Raw genomic sequence first — 17,678 nt, 5'->3', positions numbered from 1 at the left:
AATTCCTGCTGAACCACTACAACTAAGAAAGCTTTGGGGTTTCTCTGTCCTGGACTCCTCATAACTTCTTGATATGTAGCAAATTTCCTATCTTAAGCCAACAAGTATTCTCACAGACACCAAGGGAGAATTCAGGACTCACTAATGCCCTAGATTGAATAATTTCTGGAAAGCTTATACAATTTTGACTAGCTTTCTGCTTATTCACTACATGCAGTCATACATATCTTTCAACCTACACAAAAGCAAAGTGACAGGCATTTCTGGTAAGAGTTACTTCTCCTTCCCAGGCAGCTCAAATTCTGTTACAGTGTGTTATGAAGTGTGTTTGATATTTGGAGTTGGCTGTTTGGTCCTGTGTGAAGGTGAATAAGCACAGCAGAGTTACCACGATGTAAATATTTCCCTCTTTCTGTGTGTGTGTAGCTGAAGAAGAAGCAGGTTTACGTGGAAAAGGTGGAGAGGATGCAGCAGGCTCTGGCTCAGCTCCAGGCAGCCTGTGAAAAGAGAGAACAACTCGAGCACCGACTCCGTACAAGACTGGAAAGAGAGCTGGAGTCGCTACGCATGCAGCAGGTAACACACTAGGCCTGTGTTGACTGGCAATCATACAAACTATCAATGAATGAAGAGACCATCTGCAAGTGCCCATTTTAATATGATTTAATTATTTATTAGGTGGTGGGGCAAAATGTATGAATTTTATTCAAATTCTCATCAGTCTGCTGTGGTAAATCCACATCAGTCTGCTTCCTAAAACTGTTTTACATTTGAAAGTAGAATATAATAGCCTATAATATAATATACAAGCACCTCAGCTCGCTGAAGTTTATTTTCCTCTGTGTCAGTACCTTTGAACATCTGACAGAGGCTCCTCCAGCACTAGCTGTCACTTAGCTCTTTCTGCTTGCTACTTTATAAACTGCTGTGAAGAAGAGGATGGGTAACAAGACAGAAAACCACAAAGAACGTGATGTTTATCAGCGTGAGAAACACATGCTGTACGTGATCTGATATACAATAAACTCACCAAGCACTTTATCAGGAACTCCTATGCACCTGCTCATTAATGCAATTATCCAATCAGCCAATCATTTGGAAGCAGTGCAATGCATGAACTAATGCAGATACAGGTCACAAGCTTCAGTTAAAGTTCAAACATCAGAATGGGGAAAAAAAAATTCGATTTCAGTGACTTTGACCAGGCATGATTGTTGGTGCCAGATGGGCTGGTTTGAGTATTTCAGAAATTTGCTGATCTTCAGGGATTTTCATTCACAACAGTCTCTAGAATTTACTCAGAATGGTGCCAAGAACAAAAAACATCAGTGAGCAGCAGTTCTGTAGATGGAAACACCTTGTTGATGAGAGACATCAGAGGAGAACGGCCAGACTGGTTGGAGCTGACAGAAAGGCTATGGTAACTCAGATAACCACACTGACGCTGCAGTGGGCACAGGCTCACCAAAACTGACTAAAAAACATTGGCTGGTCTGATGAATCTGGATTTTGCTGAGGCTCGCAGACAGTACGGTCAGAATTTCATATCAACAGCATAAATCCATTGACCCAGCCTGCCTTTTGTCAACAGTCCAGGCTGGTGGTGTTGGTGTAATGTTGTGAAAAATGTTTTTCTTGGCACACTTTGGGCCCCTTAATACCATTGAATTATGGTTTGAATGCCACAGCCATTCTGAGTATCGTTGCTTAGCATATGCATCCCTTTATGGCCACAGTTTATCATCTTATAATGGCTCCTTCCAGCATGATAATGCTCCATGTCACAAAGTAAAAGCCACCTCAGACTGGTTTCATGAACATGACATGAGTTCAGTTTACTTCTGGGGCCTCCCCAGTCACCAGGCCTGAAACCAAATACAACACCTTTGGGATGTTGTAGAACTTGAGATTGGCAACATGAATGGGTAGCTGGCAAATCTGCAGAAAATATGTGATGCAATCATGTCAACATGGAGCAGAATCTCAAAGGAGTGTTTCCACCATCTTGTGGAATCCATGTTAGAAAGAAGTGAGATTATATTGAGAGCAAAGGGAGGATCTACTCAGAATTAGTATCATGTTCCTAATAAGTGCTGGGTGAGTGTAACCCGACTAAATTCAGACTATTGTGAAAGAAATTAACATTATGGAAATGCTCAAATTCTGATAGTAAAATACAAAACAAGTAAACTCTTAGCTGTTAATGATGTTTTACTGTTAACACTGGTTGCATCTCCTATTTCTCACACTTTGAGAAGCTGGTGTAACATTTTTTACTCAATTAGAGTCTGCATGAGTTTAAACCAACTGAGACCCCGCTGTCATTTGCCGGTTGCATTTAAGTCAGTCCCCATTGCTCTTGTCCATTTCTGTGCTTGTATATAATTACATAGAGTCTATGGATAACAGACATAGACACGTACACCATCAAAACAAGGAGGTTTTGTGGGGTGACAGAGGATAAATGTTACAAGTACAGGCTGTAACTGAAATTTCTCAGCAGCTAAAACTGAAGGCATCCATGAGTTTCAGTGTTCGATGTGGAATAAATGTCTATGAACCAGCCAGGATTGAAGTAAGTCTGTTTGCCAGTGTAGGTTTCTGTTTCTGATTTGACTCTTCTCTAAAACACAAAGGTCTTAACATTTCTGACAGTCAACGATCATGTCAACAGATTTCTGTTTCCTCAGTCCGGCCCACAAACTTTACTGTTGTGGTTCACTCTCAGACAAATGCACACAAAACACATTTAAACACTTTTTTCAGGGTCTTAAGTTTATTTTACTGTGAGGCTTCTTGTATCCTGTTGTCTTTTACTATTAAATGTTACTATAACATAAAAGTGCTACTTTTTGAATGTAATAAGCCAGTGTAACTACAATTTATAATGGAATGGGTTTGAATCCAAGTGAATAGTAATACATGAGTATCTAGAATCTAGGCTTTATAAGGAAGATGATAAGTAAAACACAAGAATAATAATAGCAATAAAAAGTGGGCCTTTAAAATAAAATAAATGAAAATTAAGTTTGTCTCTTTTCAGAGCTCTTTTACTGCAAATACCATACCAAAAAAAGAAAAGAAATTGTCCATTGAATAAATTTTTTTTTAGTTCCATCAAGTATGTTTTTAGTTTTAATTCTATAGTTTTAGTTCAGTCAGGATTCCTCCGTGTCATTTTTGTCAAATCTTATCTGAACCCCCCCTTCTGTTTTCACTCTATGTCAAAGACATTTATTTATTGTGTTGCAGAGATATCTACCTAAGTTAGGACACTAACCAGTTAGCCCCACCCTGTCCTGTCTTGTAATACCACTTTGTACCCGAAGAGGTGATAGTGAGTCACTGTAGCGTCCAGTCTGCCCCCAGTCAAACATGAGAGGATGAAGAAGTAGTAACTGCAAGTAGGCTATAAACTTGTGTTGCAGTTCTTTGACCTCTTGTGGCTCATCCTCTACCCCAGTACCATTGTTTTTGACGGGATTTTACCAGAATTTGTCCTGGTATGCCCAATGGCCAGTTCGTCTATGGCACAGGGGAAGGGGAGGGGGGAAAAGGGATCAAAGAGTTATTATCCTTGTTTCTTATGAAAGGGGTGGACACCCCAACTTTCTGGTACATTTTTAGGGGATCTGGCCAATTCTTACACATTGCCTTTTTAATCTTCTGGTAAAAAACCGTATCTCCAAACACAGCAAATCCTTCCTACATAACTCATCGCTTATTGAGCTAGATTGTGGACACACTACACTGCTTGTTTTCGTCTCTGTTCTTTTCCCTATCCTATTTTTTCCTTTTCCCTCTGCTAACTACAGACACTTTCTAGAAGCGCTCAGCACCCTTTTTTGGATTTAGACTAGGAAAACTGCAACATTAATCCTACCATTTGATTTAACCCGTTATCTGTTACATTTATGGGGGCTTCACCAGCAACATATTTTGTTTTGAATCCACAAATGACAGATTCCTCTTCCTCTTTTTTCTCCCCTCTGTCTCCCGTTCATGTCTTCTTCATCCCTCCCAGCGTCAGGGAGGCTCTCAAAGCAGTGGTGCGGTCCCATCCGAGTACAATGCCACAGTGTTGATGGAGCACCTGAGGGAGAAGGAAGAGCGGATCCTGGCTCTGGAGGCCGACATGACTAAGTGGGAGCAAAAGTACTTGGAGGAGAGTGTGATGAGGCAGTTTGCCCTGGATGCTGCCGCCTCTGTTGCCACTCAGAGGTATTTCATTCACCAAATTCACGAAATTCATGAGTGGTCCAGACCTGTCGTACAAGTCCTGAACAAACAGACTGCCTTTCTTCACCGGGGGAAAACACACTCTTTTGACTAAAGAATAATAGTGGGTTAATCTGAATGAATTTGGAGTTAAATATGATACCGAAATTTATTTAAAGTTAGATGCTGATTTAAATGATTATTTTGGATGAAACCAAGTTAGTAACAAGCATTAATGGCATATGAATCTGTATGGATGTAGTGGGAGAGGAGGAGAGAGGAGCTTTGTGTATCATGAGAAGTCCTCTAGCAGTCTAGGCCTAAAGCAGCATAACTAGGGGATGGTTCAAGTTTTCGCGTTGTTTGCTTTAATATGCAGGTTTGGGAGTTAAACAAAGGAGCTAATCACTTAAGTGTTGTTATTTTTATTTTAGAGGGGCAATAGAGTCAAGTGTTATTTGCATTGAGCCTGCAGCACTATCAACAATATGATCATTTAGCATAGGAGTACTTTGGTGTATATTGAAACATGGTGGTGAATTAAGTGCTGATGGAATTACTTCCTTAAATTTAGCTACAGCGCTATCAAATAGAAATCTAGTAAGAACATTTTTGCCTAATGGTGTGTAGTCAGTGATAGGAATTCAAACGTTTAATAAATAATGGTCCTATAAAAGACGATTCTGTGGAAAGACTTTTAGATGGTCAAAGAGTGTGTAAAATTTTTGGCTTGTATCTTTTTTAGTTTCTGAGATATGGAGGCTTTAAAAGAAACAGGTCTTGCTAAAACATTGCAAAGTTCCATAGTTCATTACTTTTTAACTACCCATGGTACATGCTTGCAATTTTCAGGGATTGTTCTATACTATTAGATGTCTTTAAATTCTAAAATGGTTGGCCTACAGGTGCATATTTGCTAAGTTATGGCCTGTTGTAAATTTTATTAAAAAAATTCTTTCGTGCTTTGGAGCCCACTATATCTTCACACTGAACCACATCAGATCTTTTAAATTTTTATATATAATACTCATGTACTCAAATACTCATAATAGTTTCTTCCCAACTAGGTCATGTCGGAAATAAATCAAAATTTCTGATTTTCGAGGCATTAAAAATGAAAAAAAATTATTTGACACCTGTATTTCAATTCAATATTGCCCATGTATGACAAAGGCTACCCCAATAACAAATCACTGGAACTGCATCATGTTTTAATTAGTAAATGCACAAAATATGAGGATGGTTCCTTGAACCAAACTATATATTAAGGTATATATTAAGGTATCAAACACACCATGTTTTACTACAAATGGGCAGTCTGCAAAAAACAGTTCTACAATTTAACTTTAAGGCAATTTCAGGATATTAAAAGATTTGAAGAATCTACTTTAAGAGTTTGAACAATGCAATGATGTCCTTTTCCAAGTCCAGTGGAAGTGTATACTTTGGATATCTGTTGGGTCCCTCTTGAGCATATCTTAAGAATCTTGATGCCCCACTTAGACCAACTGGCAGACAGTGAACACTTCTGCCGGATTTGGAAAAGGATGTCATTGCTTTTAGCAATCATCATTTACTAGGGCCACGGCCCCTTTTTTAAAGCCTCAATAACTCAGAAACTAAACAAGATACAAACCGAAAAGTTTGCACAGTAGTTGTTGGGAACAATGACATTATTTACATGACGTATAATGCAAATCCAAGATGGTCAATCGGGAGGCCTTTAATACGACTACTTATTTCTGGATGCAAGACTTAAAGCTCCTCAGTTTGAAAAATTTTTTTTCACTACTGTACGACATTTTTGTGAATAACTTATACCACACACAAAGTTTAACAGGCAGCCTTGGCAATTTTAGGAGCATCCATTGTGCTAATGATTAAATGATGAACAGATGGTGTCATCAGTAGGAAACAAGCGATTTACGACAAGTTTGAGCAGTCACGAGAGTTTGGTAAATCCAGTTTAGAACACTTGTATGACCAAGCCCCACAGACAAAAAGTAAACAATGTTAGGACAAGAATACGAAAAAGTTCTTGTAAGAGGCCCGTTGTTTCAGACACTGACGTCTCCCAAATGTTCATAAGCTAATGATAAAATTAGCAAACATTATCAAATTATTCTTTGTTTCTTGTTGTTGTGATTGAGAGACAAAACTAGAAGCAGCATTTGTGTAACTGCTGCCATAGGAAGCACTGGGATTAAAGCCTTTCTTAACAGGAAGGCAGCATAGGTCAAAAATCAGCAATTTTTCTTTTCAATGAGCAAAATTATTTTAATCATCTTTTTTCTCTTACAAAAACATTTGTAACTTTTGTCGTGTTTTGCAGGGATACATCTGCAACAGTGATAAGCCACTCTCCTAGCAGCAGCTACGATACGTCAGTGGAGGCTCGAATCCAGAAGGAGGAAGAAGAGATTCTCATGGCCAATCGGCGCTGTTTGGACATGGAAAGCAGGTGAAGATCTCTGCACATACACGCAGCCTCCCTCAGACCTAGTCACGTCAATATAAAGGCATGGAGTTGGATGGCAGCCTGGTAAATATTCCCTTTAGTTGGGAAGATTATCTCATGAAGTTTCGCAATGATTAGTTTTAGTTTTCAGGTCGGGGCTTTAGGTTCTTCAATGCTCCTTGAGAATAGTGTCTGTATTTAAGCTTTAGATGGACAGTAGGAAATTCTATTTAAAAGCCTCAAAACATACTTAAAAAATACTTAGTTGTTGTCATCCATAATTCATTGTGGACTTGCTGTTTCACTGATGGGTATACTGGTTCAAAGATAGCACACTTACTGTGTGTGGTGTCTTTGCCTTTTTGGTTCAGTTTGTTTAGGCTGGTGTGAAAGCTCTTAGTTACACTCTGTGGACCAAACAACTAGAGGGAAACCCCCTGAAAAAGGGGATTTTGGTGTGTTTCCAAATGAGGTGCATTTCATTTGTGATGTGAGAGCAAAGCAGACCAATCACAGGACCAATCATTGTGTGACAGCAGAGAGCAAATTGATCAGTGAATGCGTTTATTGTCCATATGACTTCATGTTTATTTGTCTTGATTTGTCTATAAGAGGCCAGTTTGAACATGAAGTGGGATAGAACTTAAAGGCAAAAATGTTTCATTTTTTATCCTTAGTCTGGACTAAATTAACTGAATTACAGGTGTAAAAGCACACATGTAGCTCACAGATGCTCACTGTTCTGCAATAACCGTGGCTCCTTTCTGGTCCTCCCTCTTGCTTTGCCTAATCCAGGATAAAGAATCTCCATGCACAAATCATAGAAAAGGATGCCATGATCAAAGTTCTCCACCAGCGTTCGAGGAAGGAGCCAATCAAGTCAGATCTGCCATCTGCTATGAGGCCCTCCAAGTCCCTGATGTCCATATCTAACACTGGCTCCGGTGGTTCAGGACTGCTCTCTCACAGCCTGGGACTCAGTAGCTCGCCCATCACCGAAGAGCGCAAGGACACCAGCTGGAAAGGCAGTCTAGGTAAGAACTAGCAGTCCTTACAGCTAATGCAGAGTATTTACCACATGTGACACTTTGAAGAACAGCAGCTGAAATGGTACTATGGACGAGAAATGACAGTAGCACAGTAACTATAAGTGACTACTTATAGTTACTGTGCTACTGTCAGTATCATGATTGCTCTCTTATCATGGTTCTCCAGGGGTTCTGCTGGGTCCTGAGTTTCGCACAGAGTCTCTCAGGACGGAGTCAATCTCATCATCCCCCTCCCCAGTGCTTCCTTCCACTCCGATGACTGCAGGCCACTCAAAGACAGGCAGCAGGGACAGCTGCACACAGACCGAAAAGGGCCAGAGTCAGGACACCAGCAAGCCCAGCACTCCAGCCCTTCAGAGCATGACGCTGCCTGCCCGCCTATCCAGTCCCAGCCCCATCTACATCCCTGACCGCATAGCAGGTCAGCTCACACTGTCAGTCAGACTTGTCAGTCTGAGCTCAGTGATATCTAAAGCTGTGATCACACATACAGCATGCCTCTAGTTGGAGGATGTTATTTTGGCGTACTCTGGCAATAACTATCCCGCTTAATGTTTTCCCCAAAGTGTTGTTTCAAGAATCACAGGAGTATTTGACCACCTCCAAATGTAGGTTTAGCAATTGATCCTGATGCGTACTCATAAGGAATCACACTAAGTTTCAGTATCAGTCAATTTGTTGACAATTTTCTTGAGTCCAATTCAAAATTTCTCAGAGTCAAGCCTTCGAATAATTTGTTTTGTCTGACCAGCAGTCTAAAACTTAAAGATATTCAGTTTAGAATGATAGAAACCGAGAAAATCAGCAGAAGCATAGACTGTTTCTTTATCTACAGTCTTTAGGCAGCAGTTACACACTTTTCATATTTTGGAAATGCATAATGACTAATGAAAGATACAAGGGTCTGTCCCAGTACACTCACAACATGACAAAGGTAAAGTCATCCAGTTAATGACATGATGGATTCAGTATCATGTCATCCACAGTCATATGCTGATGTTTTGGTTTGTTTCTTCCTAATGTACACATTAAGTAAATCTATAGCCTTTATAAAAGTGTAGTAATTACATTCTCAGAAATACAAGATTTATCATGAGTTTGCAAGAGCAAAAAAGATAACATTTCAGTAAAGACATAATAAAGCTTATTCTAAATACAAAAACTTGTTAGTATAAACTTTTTAAGACAGCGCTTTCTTTGTAGGTTGACCCCTGTGTTCCCCAGATTTTCAGAGTGAGAACCAATTAAACATGTATTTGATGAACACAAACACATTTTTTAGGACCTCTACACATGGTTCTCAAATGGTTACTGTGTCTTCCTTTAACTCTAACATTTTTAATGTATAATATCCCAAATGTGATATTGTAAACATGACTAAAGGGCCAAAGCTGCCAAAAACTTGATTTCACTCGTCATGAATTTATTAACTCTGAAAGACTGACTTGAAAACACTCACTAGCCTAGCAACATAATAAGGCTACTAATAACCCATAATGCAACACTCTGTAAAAAAACGTGGTTACACTTGTACTCTCTCCATTCAGAAAAATACCTTTTGTAATGAATGAACATGTAATTGTTTAGTCCTGAAATATAGGACAACCCGAACTTTATTAAACCTAAATTTCAGGAAAAAAAAGTCTATAAGTCCAAATACAGCATCCTTTTTCTCCAGAGCAGTAGAGAATTCTCAGTAGTTTCTTTGCCTCCGTGCCGGCAAAAGCCATGGCTGGAGGCACTCAATTTCAGGTTGTCTGTCCATATGTGTAGTGCATTCAGAAAGCAGTAGGACCCCTTCACTTTTTTCACATTTTTTTATGCTGCAGCCATATGCTAAAATCGTTTGAAATTAATTTTTTCTATCATCGATCTACACTTAAATACCCAATAATGACAAAGCGAAAAAATTCTTTGCTAGGAGACTTGAAATTTAGCTCAGGTGCCTCCCATTTCGCTTGATCACCTTTGAGATGTTTCTACACCTTCAGTGGAGTCCACCTATGGTTAATGCAATTGATTGGGCATGATCTGGAAAGGCACACAACTGTCTATATAATGTCGCATAGCTGACAATGCATATCTGAGCAAAAACCAAGCCATGAGGTCCAAGGAACTGCCTGCAGAGCTCCGAGACAGGACTGTGTCGAGGTAGAGCTAGAGCTGGCTGTCCGGCCAAACTATAAGCAATTGGGGGAGAAGGGCCTTGCAACAGAGGTGATCAGGTACCCCATGGTCACTCTGACTGAGTTCCAGAGATCCTGTGACAGTTCTTGTGAAGGAGCATAGTGAAAGGTTAAAACTTGGGTTTTTTGGACATTGACTGTCTTCCCTTTTAGCTGTGTGCATAGTTATAGTATGTTTCAAACACTTTCTAGATTCCTTCGAATTTAGTAGTTATCTTGTTTTTTAAGAGGTCCCTAATTTTGTGAATCGTATTTTCTGCTTGCTGTTTCCTAAGTCTCCATGCAAGTAACTTGAATGCTTTAGACCCTGATTCATAGAGCCTTTGCTTCCTTCTCAATTTCCTCACTAAGAATGTTTTTGATATCCTGCTTAACTGGCATCATTTGCTCAAGTATAGTAGGATCTCTATAAATGCTATGAGCTTGCTCCAAGTTCTTGTTGGTCTTGCAGGACATAGAGCTTTTTAAATTTAATCTTTTTTAGCCTTGCAGATTTAGCTATGATTTTCCCTCTGAGAAAAGGCTTTGGCTGAATACCACAAAATGGCTGGATTGACCCCTCCATTATCATTATGTTCCAAGGATATTTTCAATTCATCAGCCATTTCTTTTTTAAATGTATTACTATTCAGTAAGCCTGTATTAAACTTCCATGGAGTAGTTTTTAGCCTACCATCTAAATTTAATTTCAGGTTTAATCTAAATGATCGGTTTAATTTTGCAACCTTTCACCTTATAACAATCTTTACTAAACACGAAGAAGTAGTCAATTCTTGAATAAATATTATGTCTTGCAGAAGAGCAATTGAATTCAGTATCATGTAGGTACCGCCATATATCAATTAGTTCCTGCAATATTTTGTTTATTAATTTTTCTATGAGACTCTTTCTCCTAATTCTGTTGCTTGTGTTTAATCTGCGATTCCGAAATACACTGAAGTCCCATGCACATATTAAGGTACCAAATGTCTCTGCAGCAATTAGGTTGAATATCTTCTTGAAGAAGGCAATGTCATTGTCTGGGGGCGCATATGCTACAAAGGGTAACTTCTTTATTCCCAAGTTTGCCCTTTAGCCCATTTTCTTCAGTTTCTTGTGTTCCATGATAGGTAAATGTGTTTCTTTTCAGAAGCAAGACTGATTTCCTCCCCTTTTAACCTAGCAATCATTTTGTTCCTTTTGATGGGATTGTTTATATCATTAACATTCAACAATTGTATAATACTGGATGTTCATTTGTTAGTCTAATCTGTGAAATTCCAGTCCCAGACCTCTGATAACAAAAGACACAAATTAGAACATTCACAAAACTTTTAATCAAAACCATCATGATAAATCTCTGGAGAGACCTGAAAATGGCTGTGCACTGACAGTCCCCATCCTACCTGACAGAGCTTAATAGGATCTGCAGAGAAGAATGGCAGAAAATCCCCAAATCCAGGTGTCCAAAGCTTGTCGTGTCATATCCAAGAAGACTCGAGGCTATAATTGCTGCCAAAGGTGCTTCAACTAAATACTGTGTAAAGGGTCTGAATACTTATGTCTTATATGTGATATTTCAGTTTTTCCTTTTTAATAAATTTGCAAATATTTCTAAAATTCCGTTTTCGCTTTGTCAGTATGTATAGATTGATGAGGGGAAAAAGGAAGGTTAAAGAATTTTAGCATAAGGCTGCAACATAATAAAATGAAAAAAATGAAGGGGGGCAAATACTTTTTGAATGCAATGTCCGTCAATCCGTCTGTCCATTCTCATTTCATCTTTAAATTTGGTACATATGTTCACTTGGGTTCAAGGATGAACTGATTAGATTTTGGAAGTCAAAGGTCAAGGTCACTGTAACCTCACATCCGTCCCATTCTTGTGAACACGATATCTCAGGAATGCCTTCAGGGAATTTCTTCAAATTTGGCATGAACGTCCACTTGGACTCATGGATAAACTGATTAGAATCTGGTCGTCAAAGGTCAAGGTCACTGTTACCTAACAAAACATGTTTTTGACCATAATGCAAGAATTCATAAACTAATTATGATAAAATAAGGTTAATGCCTTTTATTAAATTCATTCAAAGTCTTAACAACAAATAGAAACACTCATGTAAACTGCAACTTGACTGATGGCAGAGGCATACTGCAAGGCTGTAATTCTAGTTTCCGTTCATTCAGTCTAGGCACTGCCCCTAATTATATTTATAATGGTAGGGAAAACCCTGCAAAGTCAAAGTTCAGTTTTTAGATGTTTTACCCACACCAGCCTAGGTCCGGAATGTTCAACTGATCATGCTGTAATTAATCACGAGTAAAATAATAGAAGTGAGCCCACACAAAAGCAAGCCGTAGGTGTTACATGTATTATGATTGAGGTTTGTTCCAAGGATCATTTTTTACTGTGCTATATGTGTGGTTGTGTGGCTAACCTACATGACTTGAAGTTTATGAAACAGACAGACCGGATCAGTAGAAATGTTGACTGCTGACTTCAATGTTCTTTATCATCTCTGTAGATGTGGCAGTGTTTCATAGCAGCACCCTGGAGCGGAGGCTCCCTGTCCAGTCCCACCCACAGCAACAGCCCCCCCCACCAACCCCATCCACCCAACAGGAAGTGGACAACGACATGGTGGAGATCCTCATCTAACCCAATGACCTCTGGAAAAAACCATCATCCAAATGAAGTTCCATCAGAATAAACACAGCGACAGACGTAAATCGTCCCGCCTCATCTTTAAAACCTGCAGCTCTGTCTGTTTTGGCAGATCCACACCAAGACACAATTTCATACTCTTATGTTTACATGTGAATTCAAACACTTCCAGCTTGAGCTAAGTTTTTACACATTTCCTTAATTCCTTCACTGAATCACTGTTTATCATCATCTTAGGAAAAACCCAGAAATCAAAAGCAAAAAACTGAAGTGTGGCACTCCTTCTTGTCACATCTCAGCTTTTACAGTTTTACTAAATGTGTGTGTTAATATGAAGTGGACGTTCATAGCCTCTTATTTATGTTTCTGATTCCTGAGGCACTTTCGCAGAACAGTGATGGTAATGGATTTAACTTTGGCGACATATGTTAGCAGTTGAATTAAAGTTTACGAGTTTTTTCAGTCATGATGTAAGCTTGTTAAAGTTGACACAATTATCATTAATTAGATGGAAAATATAAAAAACTACGCTGAAAGCCAAAATCTTCCCATTAAAATTTTATCATAGAGAGCATAAAAAATCCACACCCACATATACAAATGTATTTTTAACTTTTATATTTAAGGACTGAAGGATTTCTCTTTTTGTCACTCTTGGTATTGTATGACTCGCTGTGGTTGGTGACAAAGGCTTTGTTTAAATGCACTACTTTTTGACCTGGGGGTTTAGTGTCGTTACTGTGTGTACAATCTAATAGTGACCCTATTACTAACTGTAGCACCAGTGGCATTTTAACATATTTGGGAAATTTTGGGCGGCTTAGCATGTAGCATTTTTCCTTCCCAACATGCAAGCATATGTTGATGAAAAAACTGGCCTTGCAACAAGGATTTAGATGTAAGAGAAAGCAGCTTGTTACTTGGACATGTGATGAGATCTGTAAATTCTCCTGTACAGTGTTGCTGGAGGCTGGTAAGCTTCATTGGACCAAATGTCTTGGCTACCTTTTTGTTGCATTTATTGCACTAATTATTTTTGTGTTTCTTTTTTGCTATATTACTTTAGGACTTCTGACATTAGGTATTGTATTTATGTGTTTTGTTTTTTTTTTTTACTGTAGTTAGACACAGCACCTGGGTAATCAGAAATGGTGTAAACTATAAACCATTATCAACTGTACATATAGAGTATTTACATTGTTTATGTACTGTAATGGCCTGTGTTAACTCTGCGCTGTGGAGGGATCTGAGAGCTGAACCTTAGAGCTGGGTTACATTTCCAGGGCATATTGAATTAGTAAGTTGGGATGCTACCTTCAACATAGCAGACTTGTTTTGCTCCATGGTTGGTGAAAAGTAACCTGAAGATGAAGTGCTGCATGGTTCATCAAGAACATAGCCCTCATAAGTTCTTTATGAAACACCCCTGAACTAATAGACTTGCACAGGTTGGCTAGCTCCAAACTGATTGTGTCCATTTCATGAAGGGAATTCGTTTGTGTTTTGGAAACATGGTGCCCACTGTACGACTCTGATTGACAAGAAGGGGGGTGGAAGTCTGACAGTTTTTTGGCTGCCTGCATGACCCCACTGGTTGGGGTCACAATCAAGTAGCAGAGGCTCTTAAAGTAGTTCATTCAGTATTTCACTTCCCATGCTTGAAGAACAATATGGAGGGTATATATCTGTTAGTATGATGCATAGCATGTCACAAAATTGACGTATGTACACTATATTGTGACTATTTAATTTTTCAGCCACTTGTATTACCATACCTACCACCCCTGTTTATGATCAAAACCATGAAAAGTATTTCAAGACACCATTTGACTGACTTGAGGTTTGATTTGAAATAACACCAGCCTTGTCACTGTTATGCAACGTTGGACTAAGTCTGCTCTTCCATTGGCATATTAAATATGATTTTTGTAAGTTTTCAGGCTAGGACAATTTTGCATTACTTTACACTATGCATAGTGCAGTGTTGGGTATGGACCAAAGGTCACAGAATGGATTGGTATTCATCCGTGTAGATACAATCCTTGTGTAAACTCCATCTTAGAAAGGCATCACGTTCACTCTTCAATCAGATGAAATTATTTTGGGATTTGTTCATTTCTTAAGAATTTTGTTGAAATAAGTGATAATATTTAGAGACAAGTCTCTCCAATCATTTCAAGATATTAGCATGAAATTGAATTGTATAGTTTAATGGAGTGCAAATCTACCTTTGAGTGGTTTTATGGTGGTGACAGCTGTTCAATCTGTTCTAGGCTGTAGCAGCAATCCAAAAACTACACTTTTAAATCAAGCCAAGTTATTCAGCTCAGCTATTCAAGTCAAGAAGAGCTGTGCGTTTGCAAAATCAAATGTTTTTTTTTAACATGTGGTTAAATATTACATTTCCAGTGAGGTTAATATAGTTAGATTCAAGATGTCCACTGAAAACCAAAAATCTTGGACCAAAGAAGCTAAGAATGGTCAGCCAATTGATATTACAATTTCAGAGGCTCAGTGGGATTATTTCAGTAAAGACTGTTTCATTAGAAGAACTTAACTAGGAATGCACTGATATGTTGTAACTGAATATACCTGACGTTTGAGTGAGGACGTAGACCACTACTTAACCTCAGCCAAAATGATTTATTTTTCTCCATTTCAGAAATCTACAATCCTTGTGTGTGAAATCATTTGAAAATCAAGTTGATTTGCTTCCTGGCACACAACATGAGGCATGCTGTATTTTGACTGAAACATGTTTATAACTGCCAATCACTTTTGGTTCAATGTTGTCCTGGTATCCATTGCCATATTAGGTATTGGTTAATAAATATTTTGACATATTTGCCATCACCAGCACATTATTAGGTGTTGTTTAAACTGGTACTGTAAAATATCTATCTGAGCATTGTCATGTGTCATGTTGGGCTCAGCTGAAATCTTGAAGACAATGGACCCTGTGGGAATCATAAGGGCTCAGGTGGGATCAATACAGGTTTCTGATGGTAGACTGCAACCTTACAAAGTAATCCTTTAAAAAGCTGCTTTAGTTTCACAGTGACCATAGTGAGTTTTGGTTAGGTTGTGAATAGTTTTCATGAGCCCAGTACCATGTAAAAACAAGCGCTAAAGTAAAAGCTGCAAAATTAAATTTTTCACTTCTGTTGCTGGCATTCCCTGCCTTGTAACAAACACATTTCACTGAATGTTCTTATGTGACTGATATTTTGGGTACGAACCTTTATTATTATCAGATCAGAACATTGTACGAAATACAAATATCTTAGTTGGTTGCAAAAGATGAAATGCCACATACTGAAAGGATGTACAGTCGGGATCAGTTCTGTGTCGGTTTATGTCTAACACTGGGAGTTTAAAATCTAGTCTTACGACTACAGTGTAGGTCTCCAAGAGACATCCCAGAATGAGCTGGGAAAAACCTACAGTTCTAATCAGACCTGCAGTGGGTCTCTAATTTGAGTGAACTAAGAACGCCAGCATAAATTCACATTGGAGAAGTTGGAACCAGTGGACATTTATGCTATGCATATTATGACAATTCAATCAATTAACAACAACTTTCAAAATGGTTGCCAATTACTTTTGTCAATGAATAGTTTCATATAGTGTTTCCACAAGGCACTTGTGAGAATTCTTCTTTGTAAAGAAATGTTTTCGTACTGGCACTTACATGAACATGCTTTATGACATTTTGGCATTTATCATGTCGGCAATATGTGCTGTTAGCATGAGGTTAGTGTTAACAAGTAAACACACCCCCACACCGTGTCTGTTTCAAAATGATTTTTAATCAGAATGTCCATTTATTGTACAGTGCTAATTACAACACTGGTGAATCCACCAGATCTGTTTTTTAACCATATGAAAAGTTTGAACAGAAACTTTTTGTAACTTACAGATATGCAACTTCATCATCCCACCTGAGAGCTCACCACAGGCCTTGGTCCTGCCTCTGTTCCTGCACCAAAGCATCCCACAGATTACAGTCCAACATGGACACACGAACTGGAGTAACTGCTTTTTGTGTAGGGAAATAAAACTTTGAAGCCATTTTCCTCATTCCTACAATCTATGCAGTTACTGCCTAAAAAACTCAAATCCTGTTGCAAGTGCCTCTACACCTGCCATGATATAGATGACTATTATTTTTGTGGACAAAATTTAAGGTGTAGGAGTCGTGTTTGTCTTTACCAGGCACTTGTCATATGTTTCTGTACTGGCACTTCAGTCATTAAAAGCGTTGTTGTCTCTTAGCATGTAGAGCCTATATCAGCTGTCATTCGCTGCACTTCCTGAATGTACAGTTTTCCCATAATGTGACAAATGCCTGGCAAAGAAGAGCTCAATTCAAACTCGTGTTAAGTCTCTTTGAGAGCAGTTTTTAATGTTTACTGGCTGTAAAATAGTAAAAATGTCAATGTCAGTTGTATTCAATGTCTGTATTGTTGTAGTGATTCTTGTTTAAGGCAATGTGTTTCGAGTTTGTTTATATAGATGCTGCTTAAGTCATTGCTGTACAATCACAATTCACATAAAAGCAATTTTCTGATTAATCATCTTTTTTACAACATTCATCTCATAGTTTCTTGTATTATGGTATTAAGTCATTTACTTTTCTTTCTGTATACTTTTTTCTGACAAACTCCAAAATAACCAAATGTTTGTTATACAATATAAATGGGTTAAGTTAGTATTAACTTAATCTTTTTGTTAAATAAATTAATGCAGAGAATCATTGTTCCTGGTGTTAAGTTATGTCAAAATGAGCTCACTTACTTATTCACCTTTATCATACATGCTTTAAGGATAAACTATTTGGAGAGCAAAAGGAAGAAGTCTGTGCCAAAATAAACATTGTGTGTCTCTACGTGCTTCACGCACCTGGAGCAAGAAAGGGTCGAATGTCTTGCTCAACGGTACTTCACAAGCAAACAGCCAACGTGACAGTCAAAGTGTCCCACACCTTACTTCCCCTGATTTCCACCTTTAATGAGCACACACTGTCAACCTACAAAGCCTTATTTGAGTGACTTCTACTTTCTTTATCCAGTGGGATGGAACCAACAAAACAGGACAAACAACAATCAATCACAACCTCC

General features: G+C 38.5%; 1 protein-coding gene across 3 annotated transcripts in view; it reads left to right on the top strand.

The window, feature by feature from the left end:
- The window catches only part of amot (angiomotin), a 72,986-nt gene extending 55,685 nt beyond the window's left edge, over positions 1 to 17,301 (top strand). For 2 of the 3 annotated variants that reach the window (XM_040149982.1, XM_040149980.1), the window contains 6 exons: positions 427 to 576; positions 4,025 to 4,221; positions 6,551 to 6,679; positions 7,472 to 7,710; positions 7,892 to 8,146; positions 12,419 to 17,301. In XM_040149982.1, the coding sequence (XP_040005916.1) occupies positions 427 to 576; positions 4,025 to 4,221; positions 6,551 to 6,679; positions 7,472 to 7,710; positions 7,892 to 8,146; positions 12,419 to 12,552 (1,104 nt within the window). In that variant the 3' untranslated portion in view covers positions 12,553 to 17,301. The remainder of the gene's footprint in view (positions 1 to 426; positions 577 to 4,024; positions 4,222 to 6,550; positions 6,680 to 7,471; positions 7,711 to 7,891; positions 8,147 to 12,418) is intronic. The other variant, XR_005709216.1, reaches the window with a different exon arrangement.
- The last annotated feature ends 377 nt before the right edge of the window (positions 17,302 to 17,678 follow it).

Source organism: Xiphias gladius, chromosome 17 (assembly GCF_016859285.1).
Source record: "Xiphias gladius isolate SHS-SW01 ecotype Sanya breed wild chromosome 17, ASM1685928v1, whole genome shotgun sequence".
Classification (NCBI taxonomy): domain Eukaryota; kingdom Metazoa; phylum Chordata; class Actinopteri; order Istiophoriformes; family Xiphiidae; genus Xiphias; species Xiphias gladius.
Note: the sequence above shows the minus strand (reverse complement) of the source record. Positions and strands in the feature narration are given on the sequence as shown.